This window comes from Astatotilapia calliptera, chromosome 9 (genome assembly GCF_964374335.1).
Source record: "Astatotilapia calliptera chromosome 9, fAstCal68.1, whole genome shotgun sequence".
Lineage (NCBI taxonomy): Eukaryota > Metazoa > Chordata > Actinopteri > Cichliformes > Cichlidae > Astatotilapia > Astatotilapia calliptera.
In genome coordinates this window covers 32,214,069-32,236,885 of record NC_137430.1, presented here as the reverse complement: position 1 = coordinate 32,236,885, position 22,817 = coordinate 32,214,069, and the positions used below count along the sequence as shown (strand labels likewise).

Sequence of the window (22,817 nt, the reverse complement as noted above, 5' to 3'; positions counted from 1 at the left end):
GGTTTTATACCATCGAGCTTCTGCACTTACTCAAAGACATCCACACAAAACAAATAAAACTGAGGTCAAAATGTCACGTGAAACAACTACAGGTTACAAAAGGTATACCCTGGTTTTAAAGCACAATACTGCAGAACGCACACACCAAAATGCATCATTTATGATGCATGTTATCACAGATAAGCTATAGTTGAAGCAAATAGTCAGGATGGCCGAGCGGTCTAAGGTGCTGAGTTTAGGCTGCCGTCTCCCCTGGAGGTGTGGGTTCAAGTCCCACTTCCGACAGTTGCTTTTGTCCAAGTAAATGTTCAGAGGAGCATGTTACTAAACCTCCTGAATTCCTACATAATTTCCATCAATAAAGTATTCTGAAACTGAAATCTCACAGGCTGCTAGCGCTGCAGCAGCGTTGGGTCCGGGACTCTGTAACCAGCAGACTCCAAACACAGCACCCTCAGGCCCTTTTCCTGATCTTTAATCACATCTCCCTGTCCTCCAGTCTCCCCACCTTCACCCAGTATGTCACCTGCCACACCAGAGACAATAAAACATTGGACTTATTGTATGCTAACACCAAGGAGGCAGCTCATCACCTCTCCCTCCCCTGGGGGGCTCAGATCACAACCTGGTTCGTCTCCAGCCTGTGTATAAACCTCTGGTACACAGAGAACCAGTTGTTAAACGCACAGTGAGGAAATGGTCGGCAGAGACTGAAGAGGCCCTGAGGAACTGTTTCCGTTCCACTGTGTGGGAAACCTCTGCACCAGGCTGCAGGAGACTTGGGGTGGGTGAATGACCTCAATAAATATTTTAATAGGTTTGATCAACCACCCACCCCTCCCCCCAGGATCGTCCCCCCTGCTGCAATCTCCCTCATCTTCAGGCGCTGCCTGTCTTTCATATCAGGACTTCACAACCCAGCTCCCAGCCATCACACCCACCCCCGGCTTCTGTGAACTCCAACATACACCGCCCTCCCCCGAAACCCCCTCTCTCCATCTCAGCACTTCAAGTGAGGAATGAGCTTCGCAAGATCAAGGTGCAGAAGGCTGCAGGTCCAGATGGCGTCAGCTCCAGGCTCCTGAGATGCTGTGCAGATGAACTGTGTGGCATCTTAGGATGCCTGTGAGGTCACAGGGCTGTGTCGCTGGTCTGCTGTGCTAGCACCGTTCCTCTTCACCCTCTACACTGCAGACTTCTCCATCAACTCCCCACGCTGCCACCTACAGAAGTTCTCTGACGACTCTGCCATAGTCGGCTTCATCACAGGTGAGGACGACTCAGAGTGCAGACAGTGGACTCTGGACTTTGTGGACTGGTGCCGGAAAAACCAAGGAGTTGGTGGTGGACTTCCAGAGACGCAGACCCACCACACTAACAGCGGTGAACATCCAGGGAGTGGACATTGAGATAGTGGACTCTTATAGGTACCTGGGTGTTCATCTGAATAAACTGGACTGGAGCCACAACACTGATGCTCTGTACAGGAAGGGTCAGCGCAGACGCTACCTGCTGAGGCAGCTGAGGTCATTTGGAGTCCAGGGAGCGCTTTTAAAGACCTTCTATGACTCTGTGGTGGCATCTGTCATTTTTTACAGTGAGGTATGTTGGAGCAGCAGTTTATCGGCAGATGAGAGGAAGAGGTTGGATAAACTCATCAGGAAGGCCAGCTCTGTTCTGGGATGCACCCTGGACCCAGTGCAGGTGGTGGAGACAGAAGGACTCTGGCCAAAATAACATCTCTGATGGACAGAGTCTCCCAGCCCATGCATGTAAATGTTGCTGAACTGCAGAGCTGCTTCAGTGACAGACTGCTGCATCCTCAATGCATGAAGGAGTGTTTCTGCAGGTCCTTCCTCCCTGCAGTGTCAGACTGTACAATCAACACTGCTCCCAACAAACAGATGTTTACATCAGCGCTGTAACTGCACTATTTTATCAACTGATTCGCACTACAACCTGGGTTTGCCTCTTATCTGTATTTAATTTTAGTAACGGTACAGTACTCTGTTTTTGGTAACTATTGTCCTTGATGTAAATATGTAAAAATTGTGTGTTTCTGTTCTGTGTCTTGTGTACTGTTTGTTTGTATATGTGTCTTTCTTGCTGCTGTTACACCCAAATTTCCCCTTGTGGGACAATTAAAGGATTATTCTATTCTATTCTATTCTATCGATTCTTCAGTGGTAGAGCGCGTGCTTCGCATGTATGAGGTCCTGGGTTCAATCCCCAGCATCTCCAGGTTTTATACCATCAGGAGTTGATCAAAGTTCAGAGATGATCATACTGAACAAACAACCATGAGGTCAAAAACTAAAAAAAACACATCTCCTTAAATTACCACAGAAACCCGCCAGGCCGAAAACCTTTGATGGTCTATAAAAATGTGGGGAAAGAATCTGCATAGCACTATAATCACAAGAAAAGTCTAACAGACTCAGACGGCAATAAATCAACACAAAATGTCCACAAGACCCAAGAAGAGCAGCCAGCAGCTCCAGGTTTTATGCTTCTGAAGTTGATCGACGTTTTGACCTGAGGTTAAAATGACATGTGACAAGGTTTATAGCACTAAACATGATAAGTCCTAAATCTTTCTGGCTTTCAGGAAACTATTAGGAAAAGTAAGACAAAAAATGTCCACAAGACTCAAGGACCATCACGTCTACGCTGTGCGTTTGTCAGGTGATTCATGAAGTTTGGTTACTATTAGCAAATTGCGTTTGTGTGCTGAGAGACACTTTCAAAGATATCTACACTGTACCAATAACCACGCAGTCAAAATGTCCGTCACATAAATGTCAACAACATACATGTGACAATTACAAAGAGACTCCTGATGTCAGCAAGACATTTGTTCGGCAACCTCACACACGGCCTCGCACGACAGGTTGAGGTTAGGTCTCAGAGTGATTTCACTCATAACCTTTGGTGATGACCAACTCCTGTTTCCACACCTTGGCTCCTGCGATAATGCACATGATTAATTGTGGGTCAACGACCTCCTTCAGGAACAACCCTCACCAGGACTCTTTACCAAATTGTTTTAAGACTGAAAAAGCCTCTTAAGAAGTGAAACATCTTTTCAAAACTTCATGAAGTCCAGTTACTTTCCCCCCCAAAGCTGCTGAGAGTTGCCTTGAACTTGGTTGCCTGACCAAGTTTTTTCCATCAAGCTTCTGGAGCTTCTTGATTTTTCTTGATCAAAGTTCAGAGATATCAATACTAAACAAATACCCCAGCTGTGTAAAGGGGATGTAGCTCAGTGGTAGAGCGCGTGCTTCGCATGTATGATGTACTGGGTTCAATCCCCAGCATCTCCAGGTTTTATACCATCAACTTCCAATATATTGAACCTTTGTAAAGCTGCCATCAGTTTGCTCCTGCAAGCTTTGAAAACAGATGCTTTTCCACACACACACACACACCTGTTGAGTTCCCAGCCCTGCACACTAACAGAAACAAACATCAGCTCAACTCAAACACACTCTCACAGCACCTCTTTCGTCCCTTCTTTGAGTGACCAATGACAGCTACATGCACACGCCCATGCTCAGCCTCAGATGTTGAATATTTTATCAAAATGGTCACATGGTTTCAGCTCTGAATGATTAAACACGGCCATCTCCTCTCGTCACATATCCACCAGCTCTGCGTTGGACGGAGGAATCTGCCTCAGGAGGGAAACTGAACAGCAAGTGAGTGTGTTGCCTGTGTGCTCTGGTGTGCACGTTCAGACTGCGTGATTTGTGTTTTTATCAGTTTTTAAGCCTCAGACTGTCTCTTTGCTCTTTTGAACCTAGGCTGTTTTTGTAGGGCTGATTTCAGTTTAGGTGTTGACTGAACTTGTATGTTTGAGTATGAAGCTCTAAAACAGATGAGAGCTTTGGACGTGTAGGTGTAGAAGTTCGCCTGTGCGTGATTAAGTTTTAGACTCCACGTCCGAACCTTTCCATCATGAAACAGGATCCTCCTTGGACATCATTAAAGTTTCAGAGAGGGAGTCTCGCTCTAGTGAGTGAGGAGAACTGCTGATGGTATCCCAGCTTCATTAGCATGGAACGATTTTAAAACACACCAGCAGGACCAGAGGCTTCAAAGTTTCAAATGGCTGTGAACGTTTCTTTTGGAAAGCTTGAATACAGAAATGATTAGACACTAAGTGACTACTATGATACTCAAAGTAAGAGATTTAAAGTAACTGCTAAGAGACTCGAAACAACAACAACAAATACCATCCGAGGAACTTCCTAACCACAAAGAGACTCCACGCAATCACAAAAACAAACAAATGACCAGAAATGCACTCAGAATCACTGCACAGAGACTTGTTTAAACTACTTTCGTCTACCCCCTTGTCATAACAGGGCACTGTAGTGGCTAACTCTGTGTCTTTGTTTTGGCAGAGTTTATATGCAGATGCCCTTCCTTATGTTACCCTACAGGGGGTAGAATCAAACAAGCAATCTTTTGCTTCGTCAAATGACCACAGATAGACTAAAAAATGACTCAAAGAATCAAAAAAGATTCAAACTGCTGTCAACAGACTTAAATGATCGTAAAGAGCCTCAAAGAAAACTGAAATGAACACAATCAAGAGATCCAATCATGTTATCTATCAAACCCTCCACTGTAATCCATGAAGTGCTGCAGTCTGTTCCTTTTCTTTTCACAGAGTTTCTGCGCCCTCTTTAGACTTCTGTTTCATGGAGACTGATGATGATGTGAAAGTATGAGACAGTGACAGGAGGAAGCTGGAAGGAGTGCACAACTCACCAACATTAACAGGTATTAACCAGGGTTAGCGATGGCGGCGTGGCTGGGTCGGGTATCACTGGGGGATGCCTGGTACAACATGTACTCTCGCTTGCTGAGGACCAAACCTGTGGGCTCCATGGCCCACAGCTCAGACGACCTCACCGAGCTCGCGGAGGGGTCGGCGGTCGGGCTGGCCAAAGTCCTCACCACTGTGGACCTGGTCTCCCTCGGTGTGGGAAGCTGTGTTGGCACAGGGATGTATGTCGTTGCGGGGCTGGTTGCTAACGCGATGGCTGGGCCTGGGGTCATTCTGTCCTTCATAATTGCAGCGGTGGCGTCCATACTGTCAGGTAAGCAAAAGTCTTTAAGCATTCTAACCAACCAAACAAAAGATTTAGAACAATCTGGCCACATGTGTGTCTTTTGCGTGAAGGTGTGTGCTACGCAGAGTTCGGTGTGCGGGTCCCCAAAACGACCGGTTCGGCGTACACCTACAGTTATGTGACTGTTGGAGAATTTGTGGCGTTCTTCATTGGCTGGAACCTGATCCTGGAGTACCTGATCGGCACAGCGGCAGGGGCTTCAGCTCTCAGCAACATGTTCGACTCGCTGGCCAATCACAGCATCAGTGACTTCATGATAACACACCTGGGCACGGTCAGAGGCCTCGGTCAGTGCCTCCAAAACTGCTTTTGTGATTTGTTTACCATTTACAGTTTATTTACTTATCTGTTAGAGAGGATAAACAGTTATGTCAAAGAAGATTTACCTCTAAGCTCATTTATGTTATGTTGAATAATAAAAACAATAGTTAATACCTGATGCTTAAACTCTTTGTCCTTCTGTCTCAGGTAAAGGCGAGGACACGTATCTTGACGTTCTGGCTTTGTTCATTGCCCTGGTGGTCACTGCTGTAATCGCTCTTGGAGTGCGTAACACTGTGGGCTTCAACAATGTCCTGAATGTGGTCAACCTGGTGGTCTGGGTCTTCATGATTATCGCCGGACTCTTCTTCATCTCTAGCAGCAACTGGGAGGGTGGCAAGTTCCTCCCGTATGGCTGGTCGGGGGTGAGAAACTGTTTTGCTAAAGGGGCTCTATCAACTAATTTCCAGCTTCCAATCAAGAGGTTACATTCTTTTTTGGAAGATGGGTGCCTTTCTCTGAATGTGCTTCTGTACCTGTCAAAATGGAGTTCTTTCTCCCCAGTGTCACCAATTGCTTGGTCACAGGAAACTGTATGATTGCTGGGATTCCCTGCAAAATATTCTTTCCTATATAAAGCATCTTGAGATGACTGTGTTGTGAATTCAGGCAAATTTAAATTGAATTTTATAAATAGATTGAAAAGTGAAAGTTAAAGAGTCAACTTTTGTGCAATTACAAAGGCTTAAAGTCATCTTGCATGAGTTAGCTTAGCGTTAGCTTTACCCACTGAGCAAATATCTGTTGATCTGAGGTCTGAGGCATTTTTAAACTGCTCAGATCTAAAGTTTGGGTTTAGAGATCACCTAGTCAGAAAAGCAAAAGCATCAAAGCAAACAAACGAGCAGTTCAAGACTTTACATTTTGATCAGTTGTAAAGGGGACATGCACTTCCCAAAAAGCTAACCCACAGACGCTATAACATCAGAAAGATAAAAGAAAGGAAAAAAAACCGTCAGAAGCCTGAACTGACTAGAATTTTTTGTGAATGCATTGACTTCATTATTTTAAACAATTATCCATGTTTAACATGGGAATCTAGCATTAGAACAGCATAATCTTTATATTACAGAGACCAAACAAAAGCAGAATAGGTGCACTTTTTTAAGATGTAAACTGTGAGATCTGTTAGTAACCCGTTCTTTCTGTTCAGGTGATGCAAGGTGCAGCGACCTGTTTTTACGCCTTCATTGGCTTCGACATCATTGCAACGACAGGAGAGGAGGCCAAAAACCCCAACACCTCCATCCCTTACGCCATCACTGTCTCGCTGGTCACCTGCCTCACTGCCTATGTGTCGGTCTGTACAGAGTCCAGCATGTTTGTTTTTAACTCAGCCAAATTAATTTCCCCATCAGATTATTTCTTCTGCCTTTTTAGTCCTGATATGTTCAAGCCTGATGTCAGTTGTGAGAAAACTACACAGTGTAATGCAGCACATATGCGCTTGGAGAAGCTCTGATGGGGATGTAGCTCAGTGGTAGAGCGTGTGCTTCGCATGTATGAGGTCCTGGGTTCAATCCCCAGCATCTCCAGTTTTTACCTCTGTCTCTAGGCAATCAAGCTTCTGGACTTGACTACAGCAGACATGTGTCAAGGCTTTATGGCACCAAATGTGTGAGAAGTCCTGAATCTTTGGGTGCTTCATCATCAAAAAACTATTAGGATAACTAAGATACAAATAAATACTAAATCACAGAGGACCCTTAAATTACTACAAACCAAAACCTTCTGATGAGGCATAAAAATGTGTGAAACAGATGAAGTCTGTTTTCCCAACAAGGGGATGTAGCTCAGTGGTAGAGCGTGTGCTTCGCATGTATGAGGTCCTGGGTTCAATCCCCAGCATCTCCAGATTTTATGCCATCAAGCTTTTGAGCTCTCACGTCTTGCACATGCATAGGGAAGTTTTTCATTTCCTTAAGGTCAGTCTATAATTTGCTTTTGTGAGGTGAGCTCTAATGATCACAAATACACTTAATATAGGTAGAAGAGATTAGGACAACAAAATAAGACTCAAAACACAGAGACGTAAGTGGCCACAAAGAGGCTCAAAATCACTACAAGATGCATATCAGAACTATAAGACAGTCAAACATCAGTAAATAAATAAGTCCCAAATGTTTCGGTGGTTAGGAAATATAAGGTAACTAAAAAAAAAACCCCAATATACTTAGAAAATGATCTTGATGCATGCGCAAAAATCCAGGTAAAGAAATCCAGAAAGTGTATTCTGTTCATCTGGACGTTGAGTTTTCAGCGGGAGAAACATTTCATCCAAGTGACTTCTTCAGTCTCTGCTGACTGCAGATTTCCCCAACTTATAAACAGCATATCTGCATAATGACCAAAACTAGCACCACTGACTAACAATGGGGCCTGAGGTCAGTTTCATTAACATTAAAATGCAAATTATCATGACCACTGATGAATGGCCATGAGTACCATCCAGAGAGAGCTGGGGAATGGCTCAGTCACAGCATTGTAAGATGGTGAAAAAAGTGTCCTAAGAACCCCTCCTTGATTCAGACATTCAAAATGTCCACGAGATAAAATGGTCAAAAATACACTTAATATGACTACAAGCGACTTATGACAACAAAGAGACTCAAAGAACAAAACAAAACGCAGAGACACAAGTGGCCACAAAGAGACTCAGATGTGCATTAGATAACCACCGAAAACCTACCAGACCAGAGCTTCTGATGGGCTATAAAATTGTTAGCAACACATCCACAGGGGGATGTAGCTCAGTGGTAGAGCGCATGCTTTGCATGTATGAGGTCCTGGGTTCAATCCCCAGCATCTCCAGAGTTTTTCTCGATGTCCAGGCCATCAAGCTTACATTGATTCGGTTAATGAAAAGAACCAGCCTTTTGGGATTTTCCTCATCATCCCAGAAGGTTGATCATAGGTCAGTCTATACATCGCATGCATCAAGACGACCACATAAAGATTCCAAATCACCACAAAACCTTCAAATAACCACTGACATCCTCAAAAGAGTGACTTCTATCTTTTGGATGTAGAAATTATGTTTTGGGTGGCCTCAGTCGGTGACATGATACGGTGAGGCAATGTTTCAGGGGTGAGGTTGTTCTTAGTGAAAAGTTGAGTGGAGAATCTGATTAAGGCTACGTCCACACTAATGCGTTTTTGTTTGAAAGCGCATCGTTTTCTCTCCGTTTGGCCTCCCGCCCACACCGAGAGAAAACGCTCTCGAAAACGCATACATGTGAAAAAGGTGCTTTTGCGTCACAGTGTGGACAGGACTTTTTGAAAAAAATGACACATTTTAGTAATGTGATGCAGTCATGTGACCAATTAAACAAAGATAGCGGAGGGCATTATGCAGCAGTTGTTTTGTTTGACAGCCCTATCAAAGATTCATATCAGTCTGCAGATGCTCCAGATTGCTTTTCTTCAAATTCTTTCATTCTCACTCGCTTTTGCATCTTTGTAAATTTGTGTTACTCGCAGCAACAACTCCACCTCATTGTTAGTCCATTTAAAAAAACTCGGTGCTTTTCCTCGACATTCTGCCGCGACGCTTCAAAGAGCTGGAAAGTAAATACACGGCACACAGAAATGAGGCAGGCCGAATGTTCTTGCGTTTCATGTGTGCGCAGTACTGGAACGTGAGCGTTTTCATCCGTTTCAATGTGGACGCACAACTCTGTGAAAACGACTGAAAACGATAGTGTGGACGCGGAGCGCTTTCAGACGAAAACGCCGTTTTCAAATCTATCCGGGCTAGTGTGGACGTAGCCTAAGTCCTTGAAAAAGTGGTTTCACCCTAAACCTCTGATGATGACCCACGCCTTTTCCACACCTTGGCTCATGTGATGAGGCACATGATTAATAGTGGGTCAACGACCTCCTTAAGGGACAATCTCACTAGGGTTTAAATACCCAGGACTCTTCACCATTTTGTTTTAGAACTGAGAAAGCTTCTTGGATGAGAAGTGACGCATCTTTACAAAACTTCATGAAGTACAGTGGTTTTATTTTCCCCCCAGCTCCTTATACTAAAATGATCTAGATGACTGACCTATGACCTACACTGATAGTGTCATGTAGCAACACTTAGGACACACACACTTAAGGGGATGTAGCTCAGTGGTAGAGCGCAAGCTTTGCATTTGTGATGTCCTGGGTTCAATCCCCACCATGACCGCTTTTATACCATCAAGCTTCTGAACTTCAACGTATTGATGCGTTCTCAATCATCCAGGTAAGTAAATCTCCGAAAGATGACTCTGTTCATCTGGACGTAATGTTTTCAGTGGGACAAACGTTTTGTCACTCATCCAAGTGACCAGCCCAGCGAAGGAACAATGGGCTGGGAGGTCATGGGTTTCAGTCATTATGCAAATTGTAAAAAAAGTACTGCTGGTATTTACAATAAGAGTGCAATGACAAGACTCAGAGATCTGACCCCGTGGCATGTGTATTTCCACGAGTTTGTATTTGTGAAATGATTCGATTGCAAATGTTCCAAATGTCACAGACACTGTTGAGAGCGTTGGTGCAGTGACTCTAACAGCCACATCTCCTGATGTAAGACAGTATCAGCCAGTTGAAAGATATACTGTAAGAATATCTGCATCACATGTGACCTCTTAATCACCTTTATCTAAGTGTTCATTCCTGATAAAACGGTGATTGTAATAATAGATATATGATAATAGAGTCTCTCACACCTCTGCATTTTTTTATTTCACAGGTGAGTGTGATCCTAACTCTCATGGTTCCCTATAACCTGATCGACGTCTCGGCTCCTCTCATGGAGATGTTTGCTGTGCATGGCTTCATGTGGGGGAAGTACACTGTGGCTGTGGGCTCTATAGCTGGACTCACCGTCTCTCTGCTTGGCTCCCTGTTTCCGATGCCCAGGGTCATCTATGCTATGGCACGGGACGGACTGCTGTTCAGGTGAGGAGGTACATGAAAACACACAGCCAGCTTAAGGAGTTTTAATAAGAAATGTTTCTGTGTCTGTGTTTTAAGGTTTCTGTCTCACGTGACTGCACTCACACACACTCCCACGGTGGCGTGTGTGGTGTCGGGGAGCCTGGCGGCCGTCCTCGCTCTGCTGGTGAGCCTCAGGGACCTGATTGAGATGATGTCCATTGGCACCCTGCTGGCTTACACTCTGGTCAGCGTGTGCGTGCTGCTACTTCGCTATCAGCCTGACGAACAGACCGACACACATCAGTTTGAGTCTGAAGTTCAGGACATGGACGGCCTGAAGCACGAAGATGCCAAAGACGATCAGATCTTGAGCGAGAATGACGGGTCATCTTCTTACCACACCGGCAGGACGGAGGGGGAGGGAGATGACTCTGATTTTCATACAGGCCACCCCTCACTGCTGAAAAGGCTTCTGGGAGGTCATTACTACACCCTGCGGCTGCGTTTGGGAATGCCTGATGCGTCAGTTCGACCAACCCCAGCCACCGGCCGCATAGTGACCAGATGCACTCTCTCCCTCTTCTTCATGTCCTTCCTCCTCTGGTCTACCATCATATTTGGGGTTGAGCAGGGCACAGGTGCTGGGGCAGTGATTTCTGGACTGATGGCAACAATGATGGCAGGGTCATTAGCAAAGCTTTTGATTATGATCATACAGCAACCAGAGAGCACCAGGAGCCTGCCCTACATGGCACCATGTGTCCCCTTTGTCCCTGCAGCAGCCATATTGGTCAACAGTTACCTCATGCTTAAACTGTCTCCACTCACCTGGGCAAGGTTCACCATCTGGTGCCTCATAGGTGAGCTGAAACAATCTTGATAATAGAGTGTTGTAGATTTGAAATGGAGCATTAATCAGTAATTCAATGACAATCAGTTTATTTAAATATCGAGTTATATATTAAAAGGAGAAAACACCAGTTCTGCAGTTGCCTGCTCGGTCAGATAGGTGATAAAGCAGTCGTTTTGTTATCTGGTTGCTTGGTTGGCTGGTTAGTTGCATGACCTGTTGACTGATAGGTAAGTTGTTTGGTTGGCTGCTTGACTACTTGCTTGGTTTATTCGTTGCTTGGTTGGCTAGCTTTTTGATTCGCTGGTTGGGTACTTTGGTTGCTCTGATGCTTGGTACAAACGTTTTTAAGATGCAATAAGCCCGACAAAGGAGAGAGAAAATGCTTTACATGTGAGGTATCCAGGATTTTGTAAGAGCTTTGTAATTCTCTTCATATGGAATTCATAAAGGTTGACAATCCTACACAAACTGATCTCTGTACCTACTGACCCACCCTCTACTGCATATCCATCCTCAGGTCTGTTGATCTACATTTGTTATGGAGTGTGGCACAGCACGCTGGAGCTGAATGCTCGGGAGCAGCAGGCACATGCCAGTTCCTATCAGCGCTATGACGACCACTTGGATGACACCGTCTCCCCCGGTGACGACCTTTACACCCAGGAGCAGGACGAGAGACCGTATCAGGGGTGGTCTGCACCCGAGGAGAGAGGATACCACTACCAGCAGGGAAATCAACACGAGATCCAATACGAGGACCAAGAGAGCGGAGAGCAGGAGCAGAGCCAGTATGAAGATAATGGGGACCAGTGTGGATACCAGTCTGGAGCAGGAGGCCAGTATATGGAGACAGGCAGTAGGTCCAAGGGAAGGACCAATTATGGGTTTAATGATGAAGAGGAGAACTGAGTAATATGAAAGAGTGAATAAAACGTACGTATGAGGCAATATTTTAATGTTTGTGGAAGCTTTTATGAAAACTGGGATCAGATATCAGCAGAGGAAGGAGGGCACTGAGAGAAGCCAACAGCAGATGCAGAAGCTTCAAAACAGTCTAACCTGTTTGGGTCGAAAGCAACTGGACTTCTTTACTCCAGCTTCTGCAACCTTTTGGACGAGAAGTGAAATGTGTTTGAGAACTTAAAAGAAGTCCAGCTGCCTTTGAAGATCTACCTGTATGAGCACGAATGTACACAAACACCCACCTGCCTCTGACAACCTGACAGTGACAGCAACCGTTAATGAAACAAGTTGGACTTGTGTGAGAAGAAGTGTTGTTACAAAACAAACCTGCCTTAATCTTACTTTATTCTTTTTCTATTCTTTAAATAAATAAAATGGTAAATGGCCTGTATTTATATAGCGCTTTACTAGTCCCTAAGGACCCCAAAGCGCTTTACACATCCAGTCATCCACCCATTCACACACTGGTGATGGCAAGCTACTAAAGTAGTGCTCAGCCGAGGTTCAAAAGAATCCAGACTGTGTAGACGCCCATCTGTTGTTTAAATCAAGACGAACTGAGCATGCTTGAGTGAGATGCTTATCTTTTTAAAGTTAATTTCCTGTTATTTTTAACAGGCACAAGCACCGATACCATATAAAGCATTTTTATTAGCACTACTCATGTGCTGCATGTCTTCAGGCTAACGTTTTAGACACCAAAAGGCTTATGACCTTAAGATCAGGACCTTTCCATAGTGACTAATCCCAACCATACCCAAACATGTTAATGACTAACCTCGTGTGATGATGGATCATCTTAGATGTTCTCTTAACTGAAGTTTGGTCTTTTTTTAGCATCTTCTTCGAGCTGTATGAAGGCATTTTCTCTGCCAATCAGGCCAACATGAACTTTTACTGAGAACAGTTTAACCCTTATTGTCCATCTTCCCAGTGCTGATGTGTTTATATTAACCTAACCATAGCTTTGTAGACAGCCACCAGTTAGTACATCATCATGTCTCAATTAGTCCCAAAGAATTTGGACTAATTACCATACAGCATTTGCTCTGAACCAAGCTCATATTAAATGTTTATACTTTTTGTGCCTAAAGGTCACTCAGGCCACTTGCACGTGGTTCTTTGCAGACTCAGTATCACTGCTTCCTTTTGCACATTCAGGTCTTCGTTGTCTTCTTTTCTGCTTCCCATAGCCGTTCACACAAGTCTGTTCAGAGACAGTGAACAGCACACGCTGGTTTAGCTTTTCCTCTGGTTTTGTTTGAGTTCTTTGTTTACGCTCTTTAATTGTTTTGGGGTGAATGGTGTTATTCAGTGTCTGTTGTGGAAAGTGCAGAAATAAAGAGAATTTGAAGCAGCAGTTTGTCTAATCGGGGTTTTATTGCGGCTTCTCTCACAGATAGAAGACGCTGAAGTGTTATCATTCCAAATTTAAAGGAGCTGTGTGAGCCGTCAATGGCAACTGCGGTAATTATTGTGTTCCTAGCATCAGCCAAAGGCTAGGATAAGTAGAGGTGAGTGGATCAATCCAAATATCCATAGTGTCAAGTGGTCATTGAAATGTGTTCAGAATTTGCAAATTAACAGTGAGTCATATAAACCTCTCTGCCCCACATAAGCTGCCTTTATAGGTCAATAGTATCAGTACTGGCTCTGTATTTACTTGGTATCGGATCAATACCAAACTTTACAGTATCACACAGCACTAGTGACGAGACAAAGCCTGTCGTGCTCTGATGTACGTAGTTTGCGGTTAATCTGTGCTAGCTTTGCCTCATTTTAGCCAGAAGAGGCTAAACTCTGATGATCTGATACCTACTGTAGAAGAAGACAAACAAAAAATCGTATTTGAAATGGATTCATATCAAATGGAAAACATACAGAAATAATAGTCAGTAAAACATAAATTTAAGAAAGCATGAATCTTAATTTAAATGTGTATGGGTGTTTTCAGAGAGCCCAAGAGATTTTAAAGCCTTTTTTCTAAACACAGACAAGAATTTAACCATGTGGGTATGCAGATGATTTATTTTGATTATGCTGTTAACATAAAAGTAAAAAGAAATGATAAAAAAGTGACAGCCGACTGTGGGGGATTAAATATGAGCTGCAATTTAAAAGTATCATAAACACTAAAGCGACCATGAAAACAACAGTTTGCTATTTATAATGTGAAAACAAAGAGCCGCTGACAACGATTAACTTAGATGGTCACAGCCGGTCAAACAGGGGGACTGTCCTTCCTGACTGAGTAGCTGAAGATGTGAAATATGTATTTATACATGTACAGCAAATGAAATTACAAACAGCTGCAAGCTTTCTGCTAGGCTTCACCTCGGCTCATGGGAGTCCCTGAACTGGACGTCCGAACCATGTTGGTGTGGTTAATTCTACTGACAGACCAATCACAGTCATGACCTCGGGGGCTGGTCATGTGATTGGTTTAGAAACAGTATATTTGAGTTTGTTTAGTTTTTTCCTGTAATGCCAGAGTTTGAAGTTGAGATTGTTTTGTGTAAATTGGATTTGTGTATTCCTGTTTTGACTGATTGTTCTTTCTTCCATCGTGTTACTTTGTATCATTCAGTGAGAGCTTTGTTGTCTCAGTTTTTTTATTTCCTTTTGTACTTTGTGCCTTGGTTTGAGTTTTACTTTCCCACCTTTTGAATATGTCTTGATTGCTTTAACCTGTGTCGTGTTTACCAGCTTTTCTCAGTCTCCAGTTAGTCCTCAGTGTGGGTCTGCCCTGAGTGTTTGTCTTACATTGTTGTGTTTTGATGCTACTTGTTTTGCTCGTCTTCCTGGCTTTCTATCCCGTTCTTGTTTTTTCATTCAGTATAATAAAACTTTGTCTTTTTTTTTTGTTGCTATTCTGAGATATTTTTGGGACATACACAGATTCTCCAGACTTCCCTAGATTGAGGCCAAAAGATTTTCTGAATGTGAGCTTATTATTAATCCCTCCATTTCCTGCTAACATTCATTTTCATGGTGGATTTTAGTCTTGAAGCAGTAAACAGATAATGGCATGTCTCATCGATGGTGAATATGACTTTAAACTCAAAGAAAACTTGGTTAAAAATAGAGCGCCTGGTTCCTTCACACCCGGGCGCTCTTGGCGTGGTTGGCGGGGGGGTCGAGGAGCGTGGCCGTCCCCCTGTTCCCAGAGTAGTAGAAGCTGTCGTCCCTACTCGGGGTCCCGGGGTCGATGCCCTGGCAGCACAAGATGATGATGCCACCTAGGAGGCAGAGGGCGGAGCCGACCCAGCCGGAGTACAGAGAGAAGCCGAATGACATCAGATCTTCCTCTTTATTAGCGCCGATGGGGAACCAGACGGTAGATATGATGCTGCACACAGCTGGGTTTCAGACATATTTAAACACAAAAGGTGAAAAACAGGGAAAAGAAGAGGTTATAATTTTGTGCTCGGTGCCTCCATCTGTCTGGCTGTCATCCCTGAGTTTGTGGACAGGAACTACCTGTCTTATCTCACAGGAAGCAAAACAGCCTGACAGATCCTGACCCATCATCCTCCTTCCTGCAACAGCTGGGAATGACTCGGGGAAGACCAGCGCTCTATACAACATGCCACATTCACCCACTCTAAACTGAATGCTACCTAACCAAATTCATACTGCGACAGATGCGTCGGAGAGTAACTTAGGGTTAGTATCTTGCCCAAGGATACTTGCCATGCAGACTGGAGGAGGCAGGGATTGAACCTCCGACCTCCCGATCAGTAGGTGACCAGCGCTACGTCCTGAGCTACAGCCACACGAAGTTCACTGCAGTAAGAGAAAGTCTCTTAAAACGAGAAACTGCCCTCAGAAATCAAATCTGTCCTCTGAAACTGTCCCAAAAAGGTTATTTGAGCACACAAATACAGTGGGGCAAAAAAGTATTTAGTCAGCCACTGATTGTGCAAGTTCCCCCACCTAAGATGATGACAGAGGTCAGTAATTTGCACCAGAGGTACACTTCAACTGTGAGAGACAGAATGTGAAAAAAAAATCCATGAATTCACATGGTAGGATTTGTAAAGAATTTATTGGTAAATCAGGGTGGAAAAAAAGTATTTGGTCACCTCAAACATGGAAAATCTTTGGCTCTCACAGACCTGTAACGTCTTCTGTAAGAAGCTTTTCTGTCCCCCACTCGTTACCTGTATGAATGGCACCTGTTTGAACTCATCATCTGTATAAAAGACACCTGTCCACAGCCTCAAACAGTCAGACTCCAAACTCCGCCATGGCTAAGACCAAAGAGCTTTCGAAGGACACCAGGAAAAGTATTGTAGACCTGCACCAGACTGGGAAGAGTGAATCTACAATAGGCAAGCAGCTAGGTGTGAAAAAAATCAACTGTGGGAGCAATCATCAGAAAATGGAAGACATACAAGACCACTGATAATCTCCCTCGATCTGGGGCTCCACGCAAGATCTCATCCCGTGGGGTCAAAATGATCATGAGAACGGTGAGCAAAGATCCCAGAACCACACGGGGGGACCTGGTGAATGACCTGCAGAGAGCTGGGACCAAAGTAACAAAGGTCACCATCAGTAACACACTACAACGGCAGGGAATCAAATCCCGCAGTGCCAGACGTGTTCCGCTGCTGAAGCCAGTGCATGTCCAGACCCGTCTGAAGTTTGCCAGAGAGCACATGGATGATACAGCAGAGGATTGGGAGAATGTCATGTGGTCAGATGAAACCAAAGTAGAACTTTTTGGTATAAACTCAACTCGTCGTGTTTGGAGGAAGAAGAATACTGAGTTGCATCCCAAGAACACCATACCTACTGTGAAGCATGGGGGTGGAAACATCATGCTATGGGGCTGTTTTTCTGCCAAGGGGACAGGACGACTGATCCGTGTTAATGACAGAATGAATGGGGCCATGTATCGTGAGATTTTGAGCCAAAACCTCCTTCCATCAGTGAGAACTTTGAAGATGAAACGAGGCTGGGTCTTCCAACATGACAATGATCCAAAACACACCGCCCGGGCAACAAAGGAGTGGCTCCGTAAGAAGCATTTGAAAGTCCTGGAGTGGCCTAGCCAGTCTCCAGACCTCAACCCCATAGAAAATCTGTGGCGGGAGTTGAAAGTCCATGTTGCTCGGCGACAGCCCCAAAACATCACTGCTCTCGAGAAGATCTGCATGGAGGAATGGGCCAAAATACCAGCTACTGTGTGTGCAAACCTGGTAAAGACCTATAGTAAACGTTTGACCTCTGTTATTGCCAACAAAGGTTATGTTACAAAGTATTGAGTTGTATTTTTGTTATTTTCCACCCTGATTTACGAATAAATTCTTTACAAATCCTACCATGTGGATTCATGGATTTTTTTTTTCACATTCTGTCTCTCACAGTTGAAGTGTACCTCTGGTGCAAATTACTGACCTCTGTCATCATTTTAGGTGGGGGAACTTGCACAATCGGTGGCTGACTAAATACTTTTTTTGCCCCACTGTACATCCCTCTAAAATTAAAACTACAAAATATGTAACACATGTCCTCAACAAACTTCACACTCAGTACTGTGTACTCACAGTGTGCTGACCTCTACACTCTTATCTGAAATCAAAAACATAACAAATCAAATCTGCAGTCTGTCAAATCAAACTCATTCCTCAGATTTATCAATGGCACTGCTATTAAAGCAACATTTCATTAATAAGAGCTGGTTGAATTCTTTGAATACCAAAGAGAGCACCTTCATTGGGTCCTTTACTACCTCCTTATTCTGGATTTTGGTTCTCATCTATCCAGCTTTTATAAAACAAAATGGTCAGAACACATGAAACAAAGTGTCTGAGATTTGCATTTTTCAGTCATCAGCCACTCCTTTAAGTAATTAGATTCTCTGACAGTCTTTTCCCTGAACCTCCTCCACACGTTCCTTCATGATGTCAAGGAAAAGTGACGAGGAAAAGATCTTTTGGACTAATAAACTGCAAACACTGAAAGTCAGTGTAAGTGAAATTTCTCTTTACTTCACTGACAAAAGCTAAAACATTAAACTCAACTAGTGTTTTTGGTAAGTGTTAGTAAAGTAGTAGTTATAATCAAACTGATATAAACACAACTGTGTGTGCGTGTGTGTGTGTGTGTGTGTGTGCGTGTGTGTGTGTGTGTGTGTGTGTGTGTGTGTGTGTGTGTGTGTGTGTGTGTGTGTGTGTGTGCGTGTGTGTGTGTGTGTGCGGCCTCCTCACCCATAAAGATGAAGAGGACGCCTCCCACTCGGGCGCGGCGCTTCTTCACAGCTGAGGTGTCGTTCTGCAGCCGCACGCAGGCCATGGACATGAGGATCAGGAGCGTGGCGGGGAGACCCAGCAAACAGGCGCAGATCATCAGAGCACGAGCTGTCTGGACGTAGGCTGAGAGGCAGAGAGAGCATCTGTTTGGTTTAACGTTCTCAGCACAGCTCACCTCTGGCACTCAACAAGGCGCTGCTCACATTAGGAATGTGCACACGTGTTGCATGCACCGAAGACAAGAAAAAGATGCAAGAAAAAGCCAGATTACTTTACTCAGAAAGTAATGTCTAATCTTGCTCTGAGTTACAGTCAAACACAGTCTGACGTCACTCTTCATGTCTTCACTGAACACACAGAGAATAAATCCAACGTAATAAAACATTGGTGTTAATGATTTCTCCAAAAGCTCATGAGAGACAAACCCCACTAGGTTTTAAACACCTGGGACTCTCAGGCTTCTGGTTTAGAACTGAAGAGGCTGCTTAAAGCACGCAAAGAAGCCCAGTCATTTTTCTGTCAAGCTGTTAAGATCTACAGAAATCTCAACAACTGTGCAAAAGACCACCAGAAGAAAGCTCAACCTTTGGCAGGCTTCTCTGTGTTGGCTGGGTCTGTTAACTGGAACCACCTGTCAGAGATGACTGGTATCAGCTTTCTTTGTTAATCCAGGCTAAACGATGACTCGCCCAAAGTGCACATCTAGATAAAAATCAGTCAGCGGGGACAAGGAGGAGAAATAGTCTGTGGCCACCACCTGCTAAACCATTCCTATTTCGGGTTTGTTGTCTCTCCACCTGCTGCACTTTACTTTTGCACTAAGTGGGTGAGATGGATGCCCAGTGCTTTATGCTTCCTAACAACATAGATCAAAATCCCCGAAGTTTAACTGACTGTGTTATATTCTGACGGCCGAGTGTCGTCCTATGTTTTTGAGTAGTGAACAAAAGGCTGATAAATTCCTTTAATTATGTTATGCACTGTTTGGTAAACGTGCAGAAGGTTTGTTTGGTAGTAAACAAATTAAAAGCTCAAAAAGTGGAAAAATTGGCTTTTACATTGTTGTTTATAGTTTGATATGAAACGTGTTAAATTAATAGTCGGTATTTATAATACTGAGCACGAGAATAGAACTATACTCCTATAAACAGAGGACTGAGTAAACATTATTGAAATATGATGAACAATGTTTTACACCATAAAGCAGTTTAATTTAAAGAGTTTAAATAACCAGTTATATTTGTTTCTTTAAATAAAGCTTATAAGTTACTATAGTTTCCACAAGTGTTTGTTCTACACTTCCCATCCTTCCTTTCACAATAAAAGTTATTGAGTACGAGCATAAATTGTGTGATTGCTGTATATCAAAGTGGTCTATAGAAGTGTGTCAAAGCAGTTTATGATCGATTATAGCTTCAAAATAAATATAAATATAAAAAATTAAATTCATATTAAAATGATATAAGGTAAGGTAAGGTAAGGTAACTTTATTTATACCTAAAGGCAAGGTAAATTTGCTTTACAGAAAAATGACAGCATTTGACATCCCTTTAAAAACACACATACCTAGTAAATATATAAAACTCACTGTGACACATACTTTAATATTTCAAATCAAAAACAGTTCTTATTTATTTGACTGATGTTCTTATAAAAGGTAAGACTTATTTACAACATCTTCACAATTTAAAAGGAAATTCTGTCTCTCCTCATTAAATAAACTCTGCTATAAAGTAAGTAAGTACCTAAATGTTCTGATGCTCAAACAAAAACAGCAAAGTTTCTCACAAACGCTGTGAAAAACTGTATTTGTTCATTTTTTATTTGTATTCTGATGAACGAGACTGTTCGATAAACATATTGAATAAACTGTAAAAAGAAAAAATCTCGTTACGAATATATTTTGTTGGTGAACAACAATGCCGGTTTAAATACATGTGTCGATAACTTAATGTTAATAACTTGAAATAACCATTAATATTTAACTGTAATAAATTCAACTCTAAATATAAAGCGTAAACTGTTTTGTTGACACGCAGCCACTCTGCTCACTCGCTGCCTCCCGCAGACCCACGCAGCAAACGTGAGCTAAACACACTTGAAAGATCTCGTCACGCACATCATGTATTAGAGCATTTATTGGCGCATCTCACCGGGCAGTGTGAGGATCTGGGTGAGGCCCACGCAGTGATGAAGGGACGGGGAGATGACGCACTCTGCCCACAGGCCTCGGGAGCTCAGCTCGTCCATGCGGACGCAGGTGGCCTTGGTGTAGTCGCAGGTCCGGACCCAGTCGTTGGTGGCCGTGGCCACGATCACCCCCACCCAGCCCACTCCGCTGGCCGCGGTGCCAAGGAGTTGCCTGCGCATCTGTGACATGGTGAGCACCGTGCGTCTTTAAGCGCCCCAAAAGAGAAAGATAAAGAAATTCAGCCTGTTTTTAAATTCAGAAACGTGGCAGCTTCTTGAGAGCTTTCCTCTTTTTTTAACGTCTGCGGGAGTTTAAAAAGTTTAAAAATGAAAAATTTTATAGGCCAAAGACTCAAAAAGAGCTTAAAAGCGGATAAATGACTGTGTTATTGTCTAATAAGCAACAAAAAACACCGGAAAACAAAAACCACTGGAATAAAGCAAAAACTGATATATATTCAGAAATAACTGCAGACAGTTTTTCTCTGAGTTGGAGCTTTAAACAACGTTTAAAAAGCTTAAAAGTCTAAATTTAAAAGCAGTCCTGTTCCGTCAGTGCGCCTGAAGCTGATCCACGAGAAAAATGCCCAGAATAAGATTTATCACAGGGTGTGGTGGAAACCGTACTCCTCTCCAAAGCCAATGGGAGCACATGTGAGATCCTAACCTAAACCAGATACGGGGAGAAAGGCAGGCTCAGGCAGAAAAACAAGCATCACCTAAAGCCTTCCTGATGAAGCTAAATCAGTTTAGCTCATAAAGTCCAGAGTTGTCCTCATGTGTCACTCACCTGCACCTCTGTTGCCCTCTGCTGGTGGTCCCGCCATCCCATCAGCAGCACTTCTGCCGAAATCTGCTCAGGTCCACTCAGTTTGGGACATCAGCAGAAATGTTCAGTGAATAAGTCTTAAAGTACAGCTTAAAGTATATGGAAGTTCTCAGGTGCTTTATTAAAAACATTAAAAATATTAATATTAATATTTCAAATCTAAACAAAAAAGTTGTCGTTATTCACACCAGTTGATTAAAAATAAGGATTCACAACTAAATATTAGAAAAAAAAACCTTTTTTATTATCATTTTAAACCAATCATTTGATGAAGGTGATTTTCAGCCTGGGTTTGCATTTCCTGGATGACAGGACGGTTTCCCAGTAAAGAATGAAATATATAAAATATATAAAATATTCAAGTTTCCAAACCTCAAAATCATTTAAAACCTTAACATCTGACTGAAAACGATTTCTGTGTTTGTTCTGTTCTCAGCCAACGCGGCGCCACCATCCTTCAGTAATGTTGAGGTCTGGACTCTGGGGAGGCCAATCCATGACTGATGGTTCCACTGTGTGTTTTTCTGTCCAATATAATACAGCACTTGATTGATCTCTATTACTATTGTTATTTATTTTATTTTACTTTAAGTTATTACAAATTGAACAGAAAGAAAGACTCTGAGAGAATCTGTTGAATCAGCTGTTAAAAGAAGAAAGAAAACAAACAATAGAACAGAATACAGAGATCAAAGCAACGACCTAGATACGTGTAAGTAACAGTAACTACTGAATACTGAATGCTATTGAGCAGCACACAAGACCGACAGCGCACGATATGCTTCAAGGTAGAAGCCGAGGAAGATATAGTTTGTGTCTGTGATCATCCGTGTGCGTGAACGCGCCTGAGTTCAAAAGGTTTCTCCATGTAACGATCTGCTGGAGGCTGTGGGGAGCCATAGCCCCGCCCCCCAGAGCATGAAGCGCTAAAAGTGCTTCTTGATAGTCGTCTCGTCTCTCAGATGTTGTCCATCTGCTGAGGATAGTTTTAGGACCGCTCTAAGCCTCTAAGTCTAAGTTAACCCCAGAGCCCCGCTTCTACACCTGCAGCAGCCAGGTTGTAGGCACTGGGGTAAACTGCACTACGGGGGATCCCAGAACCTCTCAATCGCTCCACACCCCGACAAAGTGGGTCTGATAACCACTACACTGTGAAACTGTGCCAACTTTAACTTTAGCATTTTATGCATCCATGAAACCAGGAGGCCCGACGTTTGCTCCTCAGTGGAACATCTGCTCCACGTGTCTGAAGTGTTTATGCACATTTTTGTTAGAAAGCCCGCTTTCACTGGGCTAGTAAAAGGTCTTTTACTTGGGAATTAATTTAAAACAAGATAAATAAATCG

General features: G+C 43.3%; 2 protein-coding genes and 4 non-coding genes across 6 annotated transcripts; 5 read left to right on the top strand and 1 right to left on the bottom strand.

Moving 5' to 3' along the window:
* Positions 1–3,251: 3,251 nt before the first annotated feature.
* Positions 3,252–3,323, top strand: trnaa-cgc (transfer RNA alanine (anticodon CGC)). The gene has a single exon. It is a non-coding gene; the product is annotated as a tRNA-Ala (tRNA).
* Positions 3,324–4,693: 1,370 nt separating this feature from the next.
* slc7a14b (solute carrier family 7 member 14b) lies at positions 4,694–13,552 on the top strand. The gene is made up of 7 exons (XM_026180634.2): positions 4,694–5,108; positions 5,192–5,428; positions 5,610–5,827; positions 6,616–6,762; positions 10,189–10,397; positions 10,473–11,236; positions 11,747–13,552. The coding sequence occupies exons 1-7, from the start codon at positions 4,808–4,810 to the stop codon at positions 12,136–12,138; spliced, it is 2,268 nt and encodes a 755-aa protein (XP_026036419.1). The 5' UTR covers positions 4,694–4,807; the 3' UTR covers positions 12,139–13,552.
* trnaa-cgc (transfer RNA alanine (anticodon CGC)) lies at positions 6,926–6,997 on the top strand. Its single transcript has one exon. It is a non-coding gene; the product is annotated as a tRNA-Ala (tRNA).
* trnaa-cgc (transfer RNA alanine (anticodon CGC)) lies at positions 7,245–7,316 on the top strand. The gene has a single exon. It is a non-coding gene; the product is annotated as a tRNA-Ala (tRNA).
* trnaa-ugc (transfer RNA alanine (anticodon UGC)) lies at positions 8,202–8,273 on the top strand. The gene has a single exon. It is a non-coding gene; the product is annotated as a tRNA-Ala (tRNA).
* A 650-nt stretch (positions 13,553–14,202) lies between the features above and the next one.
* cldn11b (claudin 11b) lies at positions 14,203–21,302 on the bottom strand. The gene is made up of 3 exons (XM_026180648.2): positions 20,606–21,302; positions 18,411–18,575; positions 14,203–15,551 (listed from the first exon to the last, which is right to left on the bottom strand). The coding sequence occupies exons 1-3, from the start codon at positions 20,829–20,831 to the stop codon at positions 15,292–15,294; spliced, it is 651 nt and encodes a 216-aa protein (XP_026036433.1). The 5' UTR covers positions 20,832–21,302; the 3' UTR covers positions 14,203–15,291.
* Between the last annotated feature and the right edge of the window lie 1,515 nt (positions 21,303–22,817).

Excerpts from the sequence above, each read along its gene's own strand:
- slc7a14b (XM_026180634.2), top strand. The coding sequence starts at position 4,808 with ATGGCGGCGTGGCTGGGTCGGGTATCACTGGGGGATGCCTGGTACAAC. Across the intron at positions 5,429-5,609 it reads GGGCACGGTCAGAGGCCTCG|GTAAAGGCGAGGACACGTAT; the intron begins GTCAGTGCCTCC and ends CTTCTGTCTCAG. Across the intron at positions 11,237-11,746 it reads CACCATCTGGTGCCTCATAG|GTCTGTTGATCTACATTTGT; the intron begins GTGAGCTGAAAC and ends ATCCATCCTCAG.
- cldn11b (XM_026180648.2), bottom strand. The coding sequence starts at position 20,831 with ATGTCACAGATGCGCAGGCAACTCCTTGGCACCGCGGCCAGCGGAGTG. Across the intron at positions 18,576-20,605 it reads CCAGATCCTCACACTGCCCG|CCTACGTCCAGACAGCTCGT; the intron begins GTGAGATGCGCC and ends TCTGCCTCTCAG. Across the intron at positions 15,552-18,410 it reads CGTCCTCTTCATCTTTATGG|CTGTGTGCAGCATCATATCT; the intron begins GTGAGGAGGCCG and ends TCTGAAACCCAG.